At 46.5% G+C, this 12,812-nt stretch overlaps 1 protein-coding gene across 3 annotated transcripts; it reads right to left on the bottom strand.

The window, feature by feature from the left end:
• Positions 1 to 372: 372 nt before the first annotated feature.
• LOC137299247 (microtubule-associated protein RP/EB family member 1-like) lies at positions 373 to 1,377 on the bottom strand. Of its 3 annotated transcripts, none has more exons than XM_067967908.1 (2): positions 904 to 1,377; positions 373 to 837 (listed from the first exon to the last, which is right to left on the bottom strand). In XM_067967908.1, exons 1-2 carry the CDS (start codon positions 1,375 to 1,377, stop codon positions 502 to 504), a joined length of 810 nt encoding a protein of 269 aa, XP_067824009.1. In that variant the 3' UTR covers positions 373 to 501. The 3 variants fall into 3 exon arrangements, with proteins under 3 accessions (XP_067824009.1, XP_067824010.1, XP_067824008.1); XM_067967909.1 differs by having other exon boundaries at positions 373 to 844; positions 923 to 1,377; XM_067967907.1 differs by having other exon boundaries at positions 373 to 1,377.
• Between the last annotated feature and the right edge of the window lie 11,435 nt (positions 1,378 to 12,812).

The raw sequence follows: 12,812 nt of genomic DNA, 5'->3' as shown, positions 1-12,812 counted from the left end.
CTTAGGTTAAAATTGCTCCCGAAACATATCGGCCCTTCTTTCATCGTCGCTGGGTCAAAATCCTGGAACTCCCAAACTAACGGCACTGTGGGAGAACCTCTTTTTTTAAAAATTCGTTCATGGGATGTGGGCGTCGCTGGCAAGGCTGGCATTTATTGCCCATCCCTAATCGCCCTTGAGAAGGTGGCGGACTGCATCGGTTCAGGAAGAAGCCTCACCACCACCTTCTCAAGGGCGATTAGGGATGGGCAATAAATGCCGGCCTCGCCAGCGACGCCCACATCCCCCAGAATGAATAAAACAGAAAAATCTTCGCTTAGGAACTGAAATGACGGCAAAAAAAAAGTTCACTTATTGAAAAAGGAGGTACACTTTAATTTAGCTTATGCTAGCAACTTTGCACGCAAAACCTTTTTTTTGTTTAACCTCACAGCGCATGAGGGTGTTTCCCCCTCTACCTGTGATTTTACAATAAGCTATGGAGGCCATGGGCTCGCTGCTTTAATATTCCTCTGGTGCTTCTTCTGGCTGCTCAGTGACAGTCTCCCGTGGGCTGAATCCGTCATCGATGGAGTAGAGCACCTTCTCCACCTGTTGAATGGCTGCATTGTCACCCTGCTGGTTCTCCTGGCAGATCACTTCAATACTTCGCAGTTTGCCAAAGTAAAAGTCTCTTTCTTTCTCCAGCTCCACCATGTCGGTCTTGAGGGTCTTGACCTGCTCGGCCAGTTCGGCCACATGGGCGTCTCCGTTCCCCGCCATGCTGGAGCGCTCGGGCACAGCTGCGGCGCTTTTATTGGCCGCGTTTGGCGCTGCCGCGCCCCCCTTCTGAGGCGCCTTGGATCTTAATAGGTAGGTTCCCGACGACGACGACCTCAGGGCCTTCTTGTCGGGGGCCGTGGCCGCGCTCAGCGTGCTGAGCGTCTTCTTCGGCTTGTTGAAGACCTGGCCGTGGGGGCTGGGCGACGGGCCCGCCTCCTGGCCTTGCCGGGCAACCACCGGGTCGTAGGCCTTGCCGTCGTTGTTGGCGTCGTAGAATTTCCTGAACCACTGCAGGAACTCGAAGTTGTCCTGAAACTTGCCCTTCATCAACTTGTCGACCGCGATGATCTTGTCCACATCCATCTTCTTCAAGGCCGCCTGCAGCAGCTTGAAGTTCTGGATGTACTCGTGTTCCAGCTTGGCCTGAAACCTCACCCGCTTCAGGGCAATGGAGCCGGGGAACAGCATGTCCATAAACTGGCAGTAGGCCGCACCCGAGCACAGCTGCTCGATCTTGGTGTAGTTGAGTTGCAGCGAATTGTTAACCCAGGCCAGCATGTCATGGCGACTCAGGTTGTCGCTGGTCGAAGATGTGAAGTAAACATTGACTGCCATTTGGGGGTTTTGTTCTTCTTCTTGTTCACACAAGTATTTGCCTCACCCTCGGGTTTTATTGTTTTTTTACCCCTTGCTGGGTTTTATTTTTTCCAAACTGCAAATGACTTCTCACAGTGACCTAATCATTATGTCATAATCAGGATCGTCGAATGTTATTGAGTGTGCAGCAATGGTGGGTAGAAATGGTTAATTTTTTTCCTTTTTAAAAACCTAACGTTATTCATTTCATTCAGGATGAAATAAAAACCAGGCTGATAGACCATGGTGTCGGGGCAGGTCCCACGTTGGATTCCCAGTCTGTGCTGCATCAGCTGAGAAGTGCTGGTGTTGACCTCAGAGCCCTCCAACTCTTGCCTCTTGAGTTTCCCCAATTTCCTTTGCTCCACCATTGATGACCGTGCCTTCATCTGCCCAGGCCTTAAGCTCTGGAAGTCTCTCCCTAAACCTCTCTGCCTCTCTCTCCTCCTTTAAGACGCTCCTTAAAGTCTACCTCTTTGACCAAGCTTTTGGTAGCCTGTCCTAATATCTCCTTATGTGGCTCGGTGTCTGATAACATTCCTGTGAAGTGCCTTGGGGCGTTTTACTCCATTAGGAGGAGAAAAACAATCAGGGTTTGCTATTCTGATCACTGTCTAGTTAACCCCTGCTGTAACGCACGGATATTGGGTTCATCTGTGATGTTGTGGTCAAACAGTCTTCCAGCTGCCTTGCTCGTAGGCACCTTATCTAAATGATCACCTACCTTTGCTGAGGTTATTAAACTTCCTCCAACACTCCAAGGGGATACGGCCTCTCAGAGCCAAGGATACCTCCTTCCGCATTCAGTGACCTTCTTCCCAGCTATTCCAACAAGTGTATCCCTCTGTTCTCCGATAGCTGATGGCGGAACTTCAGCATCAGTCTCAGAACAAGCCGACGACGCATGACTTTTCCCTCGCCCTGCAGCTGCCGTTTCATTGCCTCTTCTCAGAGGCTGCCCACCCCTTGACGTGGACCCGGGGATCACAGCGCCTACTATTGTTCTGAAAACCGACCTGTCTCAAAAACGAGTTCCACGCCCACGAGCATGGTACCTGCCCCAGCGCAGGTGTTCCGTAGCCGCTGCCACGGAGCTCTCAAAGCATTGCTGTTCCTGGCTCCAAGAGCTCAGGCTGCCCCCAAAAAAGTCCTGAACCAGTGGGCAGATTTTTGTCTTAACCTCTTGGACGTTAAGGCATCGCCTGGACGGAGTGAACGGGAATTCTGACCTGGAGGATCGCACGGCCCTTATTGAACCCGCCTGAGTTTCCTTCCGTCTGTAACAAGTGTGCCATCCTCTCCACCCAATATTCCTCTCCGCACTTTGCTCAGAGGATAAAGGCGTGAGAGATGAACATCTACCTCGAGGTCTTTTGGAGAAGCACAGTTCAGCAGGAGCTGTGTTAGGCTGTGCTCGGCCTCAATGAATGGAAATGACAATTAGTTCATTGAAATGTCAACAAGGAACTCAGTGCCATTGGTCCGTGGAGCCTTTAACTGCGTAGATTGCATGCCATCAGGTCACCATTACAAGCTGGATGAATTGACGCCAAGATTTCAAATGATAACATTCCAAACACTGGAGGTGTCACAATGACTGGGAATGTTCCATAATTTCAGATTCCGACGGCATTTCTTATGCACATTAGCTGTGACTGAGAGCTTTATTCATGCAGACAGGACTTTGGGAGCCCTTCTGGGAACTTCTCAATGCCAGAATTAATAAAGCAGGCAGCTGGAGAGAGGCAAAGAGGCCATCTCTACAATTTTGAATACTTAATATTTAAAATCAAAAGGCAACTGGATGCAAAGTCCACCTCAATGGTGATTCCTGCTCCCAGCTGTGCTGTTGCTGGAGGTTCTGAGAGGAGGTGAGGCTATACCCAGGAGGTGGTAAAATTGGAGGTGGAGTCACCCTGGGTCATATCTCCTAACCTTTAATCACATGCCGCCATTGGCACCGACCCACAAAGGGCTTGCGTACCAGGGGCAGCGAGGAAACCAGGAGTGGGGATAGAGAGAAAATACTAATGAAACAACCATCCAAATGAACATTTTGAATGAAAAGCGGCTGAAGAGATGAGTATTATTGTCAATCTTTATCCCAACATCTCTTCTTGTGTTTATAGCTAGACAGCAGTTTTCATAAGCAGACGGAAAGGTGGAACGGTGGGGCCAGTGTGAATTGGGCAAGCAGAGGTCAGGAAATTGGGCAAGCAGGCCTTAGGCTTGTTTCTTGCCCAATTCTAATGGACCACAATTTCCAGTCAGCAAGATTGGGGCCTAAGAATGCACTCACAGGAAATGTTCAAGAGACTCATTAAGGCCCTGTTAATTATGCAAAATAATTATAATACTTGGAGGACGCAATTCCTTAGCCTTCTTGACAGGAAAGCCCTGTCTGGTCTGCGAGCCCAAACTAACTGGGCGATGAAGGGAAGGTATGTTCTGGCCTTTGAGAACTTGTTATCTTAAAAATGTGTTGGAGTTTTGTGATGCCGGTTACTTTGTTGGATTTGAACTTTCTGAATTAATTTTTTGTGTCTTTTGTGTTTCTTTTCAGCTGCTTTTTCCATCTCAGTATTTCTGGGAGTTGCAAATTTAGTTGCAGCTTTGAAAAATCTAAAGATGGAAATTCCTCGGGGTGTCAATCTTTCACTCAGACTGTTGAAGAATGAAGAAGAGGATCAGAGGAGGCACAGAGAGAGACACCAGAAGCAGTCTGTCCACACCTCCCCTTATCGAAGGAGCAGTGAGTATAAACCGTGGCACAGCTACCTGGGTATGTCAGAGGAGATCTGCATACAACAGGTGATGGATGCATTGTTTGCCAAGATATCGCAACATAGGAGCAGGAGTAGGCCATTCAGCCCCTCCGGCCTGCTCCATCATTCAGTCAGCTAACGGCTGATCTATACCACAACTCCATTTACTCGCCTTTGATCCATATCCCTTGATACCCTTACCTAACAAAAATCTATTGATCTCAGCCTTGAAAGCTCCAATTGACCCCCAGCACCCACAGCCTATTAGGGAGAGAGTTCTGAATTTCTACTACCCTTTGTGGGAAAAAATGCTTCCTGATTTCTCTCCTAAATGGCTTGGTTCTAATTTTAAGATTATGTCCCCTTGTTCTTGATCCCCCCACCAGAGGAAATAGTTTCTCTGTGTCTATCCTATCGAATCCTTTTGACATTTTAAACACCTCGATCAGATCAGATCACCCCTCAATCTTCTATACTCAAGGCAATACAAGCCAAGTTTATGCAAATTATCCTCATAATTTAACCCTCTAAGCCCCAGGAACACCAGCTATGATTTTTTCTATAGGATGTGGGCATCGCTGGCAATGCCAGCATTTATTGCCCATCCCGAATTGCCCTTGAGAAGGTGATGGTAAGCTGCTTCCTTGAACCGCTGTGAAGGTTCTCCCACAGTGCTGTTAGGAAGGAATTTCCAGGATTTTGACCCAGCGACGATGAAGGAACGGCGATATATTTCCAAGTCGGGATGGTGTGTGACTTGGAGGGGAACGTGCAGGTGGTGTTGTTCCCATGCGTTTCCTGCCCTTGTCCTTCTAGGTGGGAGAGGTTGTGGGTTTGGGAGGTGCTGTTGAAGAAGCCTTGGCGAGTTGCTGCAGTGCATCCTGTGGATGGTACACACTGCAGCCACTGTGCACCGGTGGAGGAGGGAGTGAATGTTTAATGTGATGGATGGGGTGCCAATCAAGTGGGCTGCTTTGTCCTGGATGGTGTTGAGCTTCTTGAGTGTTGTTGCACTCATCCAGGCAAGTGGAGAGTATTCCATCACACTCCTGACTTGTGCCTTGTAGATGTCGCTCGCCACAGAATACCCAGCCTCTGACCTGCTCTTGTAGCCACAGTATTTATATGGCCTGTCCAGTTAAGTTTCTGGTCAATGGTGATCCCCAGGATATTGATGGTGGGGGATTCAGCAATGGTAATGTCGTTGAATGTCAAGGGGAGGTGGTCAGACTCTTCCTTGTTGGAAATGGTCATTGTCTGGCACTAGTCTGGCGCGAATATTACTTGCCACTTATCAGCCCAAGCCTGGATGTTGTCCAGGTCTTGCTGCATGTGGGCACTTTGCTGATGATTGAGAGTAGACTAATGGGACGGTAATTGGCCGGATTGGATTTGTCCTGCTTTTTGTGGACAGGACATACCTGGGCAATTTTCCACATTGTCGGGTAGATGCCAGTGTTGTAGCTGTACTGGAACAGCTTGGCTAGAGGTGCAGCTAGTTCTGGAGCACAAGTCTTCAGCACTACAGCTGGGATGTTGTCGGGGCCCGTAGCCTTTACTGTATCCAGTACACTCAGCCGTTTCTTGATATCACGTGGAGTGAATCGAATCGACTGAAGACTGGCTTCTGTGATGGTGGGGATATCGGGAGGAGGCTGAGATGAATCATCCACTCAGCACTTCTGGCTGAAGATGGTTGCAAATGCTTTAGTCTTGTCTTTTGCACTCACGTGCTGGACTCCGCCATCATTGAGGATGGGGATGTTTGCAGAGCCTCCACCTCCTGTTAGTTGTTTAATTGTCCACCACCATTCACAACTGGATGTGGCAGGACTGCAGAGCTTTGATCTGATCCGTTGGTTGTGGAATCGCTTAGCTCTGTCTATAGCATGCTGCTTCTGCTGTTTAGCATGCATGTAGTCCTGAGTTGTAGCTTCACCAGGTTGGAACCACATTTTTAGTTACGCCTGGTGCTCCCGGCATGCTCTTCTACACCCATAACTAAAGGAAACAATACCTCTCCAATAACTAAATGGGAGGAAGACCTTCAATCCTAGAACTAGTGGAAAGGAAAATCCCTCTCTCGTTAAAGGAAAGTAAGCCCCTCTATCCTATAACTAAATGGAGGGAGGCTGCCTCCTTCCCTTCATTAAATCTATCCCATAACCAAAGGGGAGGAAGAGCCCTCTACTCATTATTTACAGTGGAAGAAGACTCTCCTACCACATTGTGACAAAATATTAGATCTCAGTATTATATTTTCTATGACTTTGGATAGACAGGGTAAATGTGATTTTAAAATTAGTTCAGTGGGTTGAATCTTTTGGCAGATCCCAGTGTTTCTGTGGCAGGGGTGACCAAACCACCTCAGATCATAACGGCCTTGGGCGCGATCCTTGCCGCCTGCTCAGTGGGAGAACCGTCACCACACGGACTGCAGCGGTTCAAGAAGGCGGCTCACCACCACCTTCTCGAGGGCAATTAGGGATGGGCAATAAATGCTGGCCTCGCCAGCGATGCCCACATCCCGTGAACGAATAAAAAAAAAGTTGAGCAGGTTGAAATCGGGAACCCTGCTCTTGGGGGCTCCAGGATGGGTAAGGAACCTGGGCGATTTTAACTGCCCATCCGCCCAGTTTACATTGTGAGAGTAGGGTTAAAATCATCTCCCAAGTCAACATTTAAGAATAGGTTAGTTAGGCGGCTGAAGGAAACAGGAATTAAGTGATATAGGAACAGATTTGGCACAAGTAGAGGATAAACCAACACGGACTGGTTGGGCCAAATGGCCTGTTTCCATATTGTAATTTCTATGTAAGCACCTGCCAATCTGAAAATTTTCTTCACCAACAACAATTGGCTTTGGCCTATTGAGAACAATTAGACATTGTGGCATAAACAAGGAAGGCCAGGTATGGCAGCTTAGTGGCTATGGTACTAGACTAGTAACCCAGGAGTTGTGAGTTCAAATCCCACCATGGCAAATTATTAAATTCAATAAATCTGGTAATTTGTGTACTATCACCAGAGAAAATGCCCATGAAAGCTACTGGATTGTTGTAAAAATCCTACTGTCCTTCCTTCAGGCAAGTGAACCTACCATCCCTACCTGGTATACAGTCCCACACAATATGGCTGATTCTTCATATCATTGGGGAGAGGCAGGTAATACACCCTCAAGAAAGTGGAGGCTCTGTGCATACTGTAAATAACAAGATATGTGAGTCAATCCTAAGATAATCTCAGGGTTTGGCTGGCAATTTTAAGCTGAGCACACTTTACTCTTCTCTGTTGATCCTATTGAGTGAAATTCAGCCTTATAACACACATAGGCCATCTGCTATTGACATATGTTTAGTTGTTTTCCTTCTCAAAACTATTTCTTTGCCAGAGACCAGCTCCGCACCCCTTGGTTTGAACTCTGGGGGGAGGGGAGGTAATCCAACCCATAATGCCTACCCGCACATCTATCAGCCCCCCCCAACAGTGCCGTGGTTAATAAGAACATAAGAAATAGGAGCAGGAGTAGGCCAATCGGCCCCTCGAGCCTGCTCCGCCATTCAATAAGATCATGGCTGATCTGAATTGTGATGAATAATGAATTTGATCCAAACTTCCTTCACTCAGTGCTGCCCACCCGTGCAATGCTCACTCAGTGTACAGCTGTGAGACATCCACAAATTAATATCATGGCAACAAAATGCAAACTGGGCCTGATATCTAAATGCTGTTGAGGTTTTTTTTAAAATACAACCAGATTGCACATGGGCGAGTGGATTAAGGGAGCAGATGGTCTCGAGTGAAAGACAATGTACGTGATATCGAAGGGGCGATATTTCAAGAAAGTAACTGAACGTTCAGAGGCCAATGTGCTCAGGACAAGCTTTGCTTCCCTGAAACACTTGAGGTGGGGTGAATCAGCACTGTGTGTGTGAGTGTGTGTGCTGTAAGTAAATAAAATACTGCTGCAAATGAGGTATTGACATAGCAAAGGGGTTAGCTACATTACACTTCCTGGGAAAACAGATTTGATATGGCTGGTTGGCTGTCAGTTCACTAATGGAAAGCTGTTGCTCAGCACAGCTGTTGAGTGAGAAACTCCACACTCTATATTTACATGGTCTCCCCAGCTCGGGAATCTCATTAAATCTATTGGGCGTGGTGCACTCAGATGCAAGTGAGAGTGGAAAATACAACTATCCGTCACCCACACAACACAGGCTGTGGTGTCAAGCCAGATTAAGCTCATTTTTGGTTTCCAAAGTGTTAGTACTTCAATTCAACCCAATACACTGGCACACTGTGAGTGACACTTTAACTCATAAGGTGCCAGACATGGGCACAGCATTTGTTTATCATCTCCTGTTTATCCATTGAGGTAAGGGTTAAAATGTCGGATGGTGGGGGTGCGCCTTGATATACTAAGACGTAAGATTGCTCTTCCACCTCTCAGACTAGAGTATGTATCGACAGCAGAAATTCTCCCCTCTCTCTCCATGCTTGCTGTAAGGGTTGTAAACAAATTTAAGTTTCAGCAGTCCAGTTCTTGGTGTGCGTTAGTTCACAACACAAAAAATGCTCGTTTTCCAGTACTAAAATGGCCGTTTGTCTCGGGGAGGCCACAGGAGGAGGGGATAACACACTGGTGCAGTTGGGCCACTTTTCTGAGATTGACATTGACCCATGTGGGCCGAAGTTGAAATGGAAAGAAAGACTTGCAGTTATATAGTGCCTTTCACAATCTCAGGCCCTCCCAAAGCACTTTGTAGCCAATGAAGTACTTTTGAAGTGTAGTCACTTGCAATGTAGGAAACGCGGCAGCCAATTTGTGCACAGCAAGGTCCCACAAACAGCAATGCGATAATGATCAGATCATTTGTTTTTTAGTGGAGTTGGTTGAGGGATAAATATTGGCCAGGACCCAGGGGAGAACATTGCTCTTCTTCGAATAGTGCCATGGGATCATTTACGTCCACCTGAAAGAGTAGTCGGGTTCTCAGTTTAATGTCTCAACCAAAAAATGCTCTAGCATTCCCTCAATACTGCACTGGAGTGTCAGCCTAGATCATGTGGTCAAGTCTCTGGAGTGGGGCTACAACCCACGACCTTCTAACTCAGGAGGCAAGAGCGATGTCACTGAACGACAGCTGACAGGAAGTGGAGCCTCACTAGATGGAAGCACAGGTCGGAGAAAGCCCGGATACTCTGCTCTGCGCTTGCCAATATGGATGTTCTGAGCTGGCAGCTTAGCCGTGCGACCTCAGCCCCATCACTGAAGCAGAGTTGAAGGATATTAACTGTGCATCTAAATTGGGCTCAGTGCCGGCATTGGATGCAAAAAGTAGCAAAATATTCTTTCTCTACCTTGAACATCCCTCGCCTTGAACAATTAATCCTAGAAAAAGACGTTTTTGTAATAAGGTGGTGGAGTGTTGGACAGAAGCATGCTCCTGAAACTTGGGACTACAAGTTAAAAACTAGAACAGCAATGTGATACTCACCAGATCATCTCTTTCAGTGATGTTGGTTGAGGGATAAATATTGGCCAGAACATCGGGATGAACAAAATTGGAACCTCTAGTTTTGACCTCTAGTTTTGCTTGAAGGTTGATAATTTTATCTTGATGTCTCCTAGTTCCACATCTGGTGTCCAGGTTAAATGACCTGTTTACATCCATAATGCTGACTTGAGCAGAGTCATGTCCCTCTAAACGTGCTTTTCTCCAATGAAAAGTTTAGTAAAATCTGCAACAACTTGCAGTAAAAAGGGAGACTTCTATTTATATAGCACTTTTCATGACCTCAGGATGTCCCAAAATGCTTTGCAGCCAATGATGTACTTTTGAAGTGTAGTCACTGTTGTAATGTTGGAAACAGAAGCCAAGGTCCCACAAACAGCAATGTGATAACACCCTGATAATCTACTTTTAGGTGTTAGTTGAGAGATAAATATTAGCCAGGATATTGGGGAGAACTCCCCTGTATTTCTTTAGAATAGTTCCACGGGATCTATTTACTGGAGTGGGGCTTGAACCCACAAGCTTTCTGACTCAGAGTCAAGAGTGCACTGCTACTGAGCCATGACTGATACCCAGGATAACTGCAGAGACTGAGAAGGTCAACGATACAGCACAGCTAAGGGGCAAGTCATTCATTTTGCCCAATTTGCAGGCAATTGGAAACGTGCCAACATTTCATACATCTGTTCATGAATAACGCTTCTATTCTGTGTTCAGAATATTGGCCGACACCTTGAGAAAACAACACGTTCTGCAACATTTTATGAAACTTGTCACTTTGGTTAAATTGCCAGGGAAGAAAGGCTGAGTAATGAAATGACTCCAACTCACCGGACTGCTGCTGAGGGGGGGGGGAGATCATGGGTGTATTAACACTTTGAAGACTGCAGTAATATTTCTGTAGCAAAATAAAAGTGTGAATAAATCACTTTGTTTCAGGTTAGAGAGGGCACAGTGTTCCTTAGCTCAGTACACAATGCAATAGAGTGTTCTGAAACGTGTTTGTGCCTGTGATACCCCCCATGCTGGGATCCTAGTCTCAGCTGTGTTCTCAAGGGAGGCAGTAGGCAAGACGTGAAGGTAGAAGCAAATTGAAAAACAAGTCACCCCTGAGACCACCTTTTTGCTCCACTTTGGAGCTGCCTTCAGAGCACTTGTAGAAGCCCAGGGGAGAATCACCAGCCCAAACCTCTCTGCCCCTCTACAGGGGTGAAATTGGGAGCGCAAAATGGGTGATAGCGAATCGGCCGCCCATTTTGCAGCCTGTCCAAGCCAATGGAAAAGGAAATCGCGAGGGAGTAAAACTGGCTGCCGATTCACAATCGCCCATTTGGCCCCACGACCCAAGGCCAATTTCAACCCCTACTTCTCCTCACAGCTTCAAAAGCCTTCTCAGAACAAATTTCTTCAATCAAGATTTTGGCTATCTCCCCTAACTCTCCTTTACAGGCTCAATGCTTCTCCTCTGAGATGTCCTTCCATGTTGAAGGCACTATGTAAATGCAAGTTGTTGCCCGTCCTATAGCCAATGGTGCATGCCATGGGGAAATCTAAAGAAAGGGAAGGGCGGGAAATATGAAAATGAACTCGGTCAATGTAGTGTCAAGATGGCAGAGTGCCCAGGAGCACCAGCACACGATGTCATACACGGGCAGGCTGAATTCCCTCCTCTACGGACTTGGCAATTTCAGCAGTAAGGAGTGAGAATTGAAGGAGATGCATCACTAGGCCACTCTCATCCACCTCAAGCACTTACAGATCAGCACTGCTGAAGCCGAGTCGATTGCTCACCCTCTAGGCATCAGAAGATGAATGGACCAGGGAATCCAGATAGAGGAGGGGAGAAATAAGACAGAAATAACCCTAATTCAATCAATCAATCACTAGAGAAAAGTTCTACACAACATTCAATATCTAATCAGTGACAAACGCAATTGCCTCTTGTTTGACTGGAACTCCTCAATTATATCCAGCTGTTGTGTTTGTTGGTAGTTAACATTTTCAAAACACGCATTGCACTGTTGTCTGAGGCTGAGGCATCCACCCTGTTGTGTCTATAACCGAGCGAGCTGTCACCACCAGTCCTTCAAAGAGGCCTCCAGACACTTCAGGCTCACTTTGTCTTCTATACAGCTTGTCGGTGCTATGGGCAGAGAGTGCTCGTTAAGACCCATCACCATTTAATGATCTTTCCTCATATTAACAGGTGTGTGGTATGATCCCCCTGCAAATGCGTTTTGTGAGGTTTTGACAGTAAGGTCATCGCTTATAGCATTGTTCTTAACCTCTGTGCTTCTGGGCTACGTAGAGATGAGAGGTCAGATTTTCTAGGATGATACCAGAACTGAGAGGTTATACCTATCAGAAAAGATTGAACATACTGGGGGCTCTTTTCTCTAGAAAAGAGAAGACTGAGGGGTGACCTGATAGAGGTCTTTAAGATTATGAAAGGATTTGATAGGGTAGACATGAAGATGTTTCCACTTGCAGAGGAGACCAGAACTAGGGGCCTTAAATATAAGATAGTCACTAATAAATCCAATAAGGAATTCAGGAGAAACTTCTTTACCCAGAGAGTGTCTAGAATGTGGAACTCGCTACCACAAGGAGTAGTTGGGGAGAATAGCATAGATGCATTTAAAGGGAAGCTAGATAAACACATGAGGGAGAAAGGACTAGTAGGACATGCTGATAGGGTTAGATGAAGTAGGGAGGGAGTGGGGCTGAATGGCCTGTTTCTGTGCTGTTGTTCTATGTAATTCTATGTACATGAACTTTGCATCTAACACTCATTAAGTAGTCCACCTAGACACAGATGATCCATCTGCCTTTGAAGTGGTATTTACACGAGGCAGATAATATGTATTTCATGTACACACAGACAGAAATCAAATTAAGATAACTACAAGCTGGCCTGCTGCCAAAATCCAATAAAGTATTAAAAATACAGGAGGCTTTTATGCTTTGAAGCAAAACAGAGTCATCACAAGTCTTCATCTGCAGAGAAAAAGATAAAGGATATAAGATCTTGTTCTTTAGTCTTCATGTGAGGACCAATTTTTCAGCTTGTGCTGCTGGCAGTGACTCTCAGTCACAGCTGAGCATTTAGGGAAATCCCAGGACCGCTGCC

Source organism: Heptranchias perlo, chromosome 28 (genome assembly GCF_035084215.1).
Source record: "Heptranchias perlo isolate sHepPer1 chromosome 28, sHepPer1.hap1, whole genome shotgun sequence".
NCBI lineage: Eukaryota > Metazoa > Chordata > Chondrichthyes > Hexanchiformes > Hexanchidae > Heptranchias > Heptranchias perlo.
Note: the sequence above shows the minus strand (reverse complement) of the source record. Positions and strands in the feature narration are given on the sequence as shown.

Bases quoted from the DNA above. Each gene is read 5' to 3' on its own strand.
- LOC137299247 (XM_067967907.1), bottom strand. From the start codon at position 1,377: ATGGCAGTCAATGTTTACTTCACATCTTCGACCAGCGACAACCTGAGT.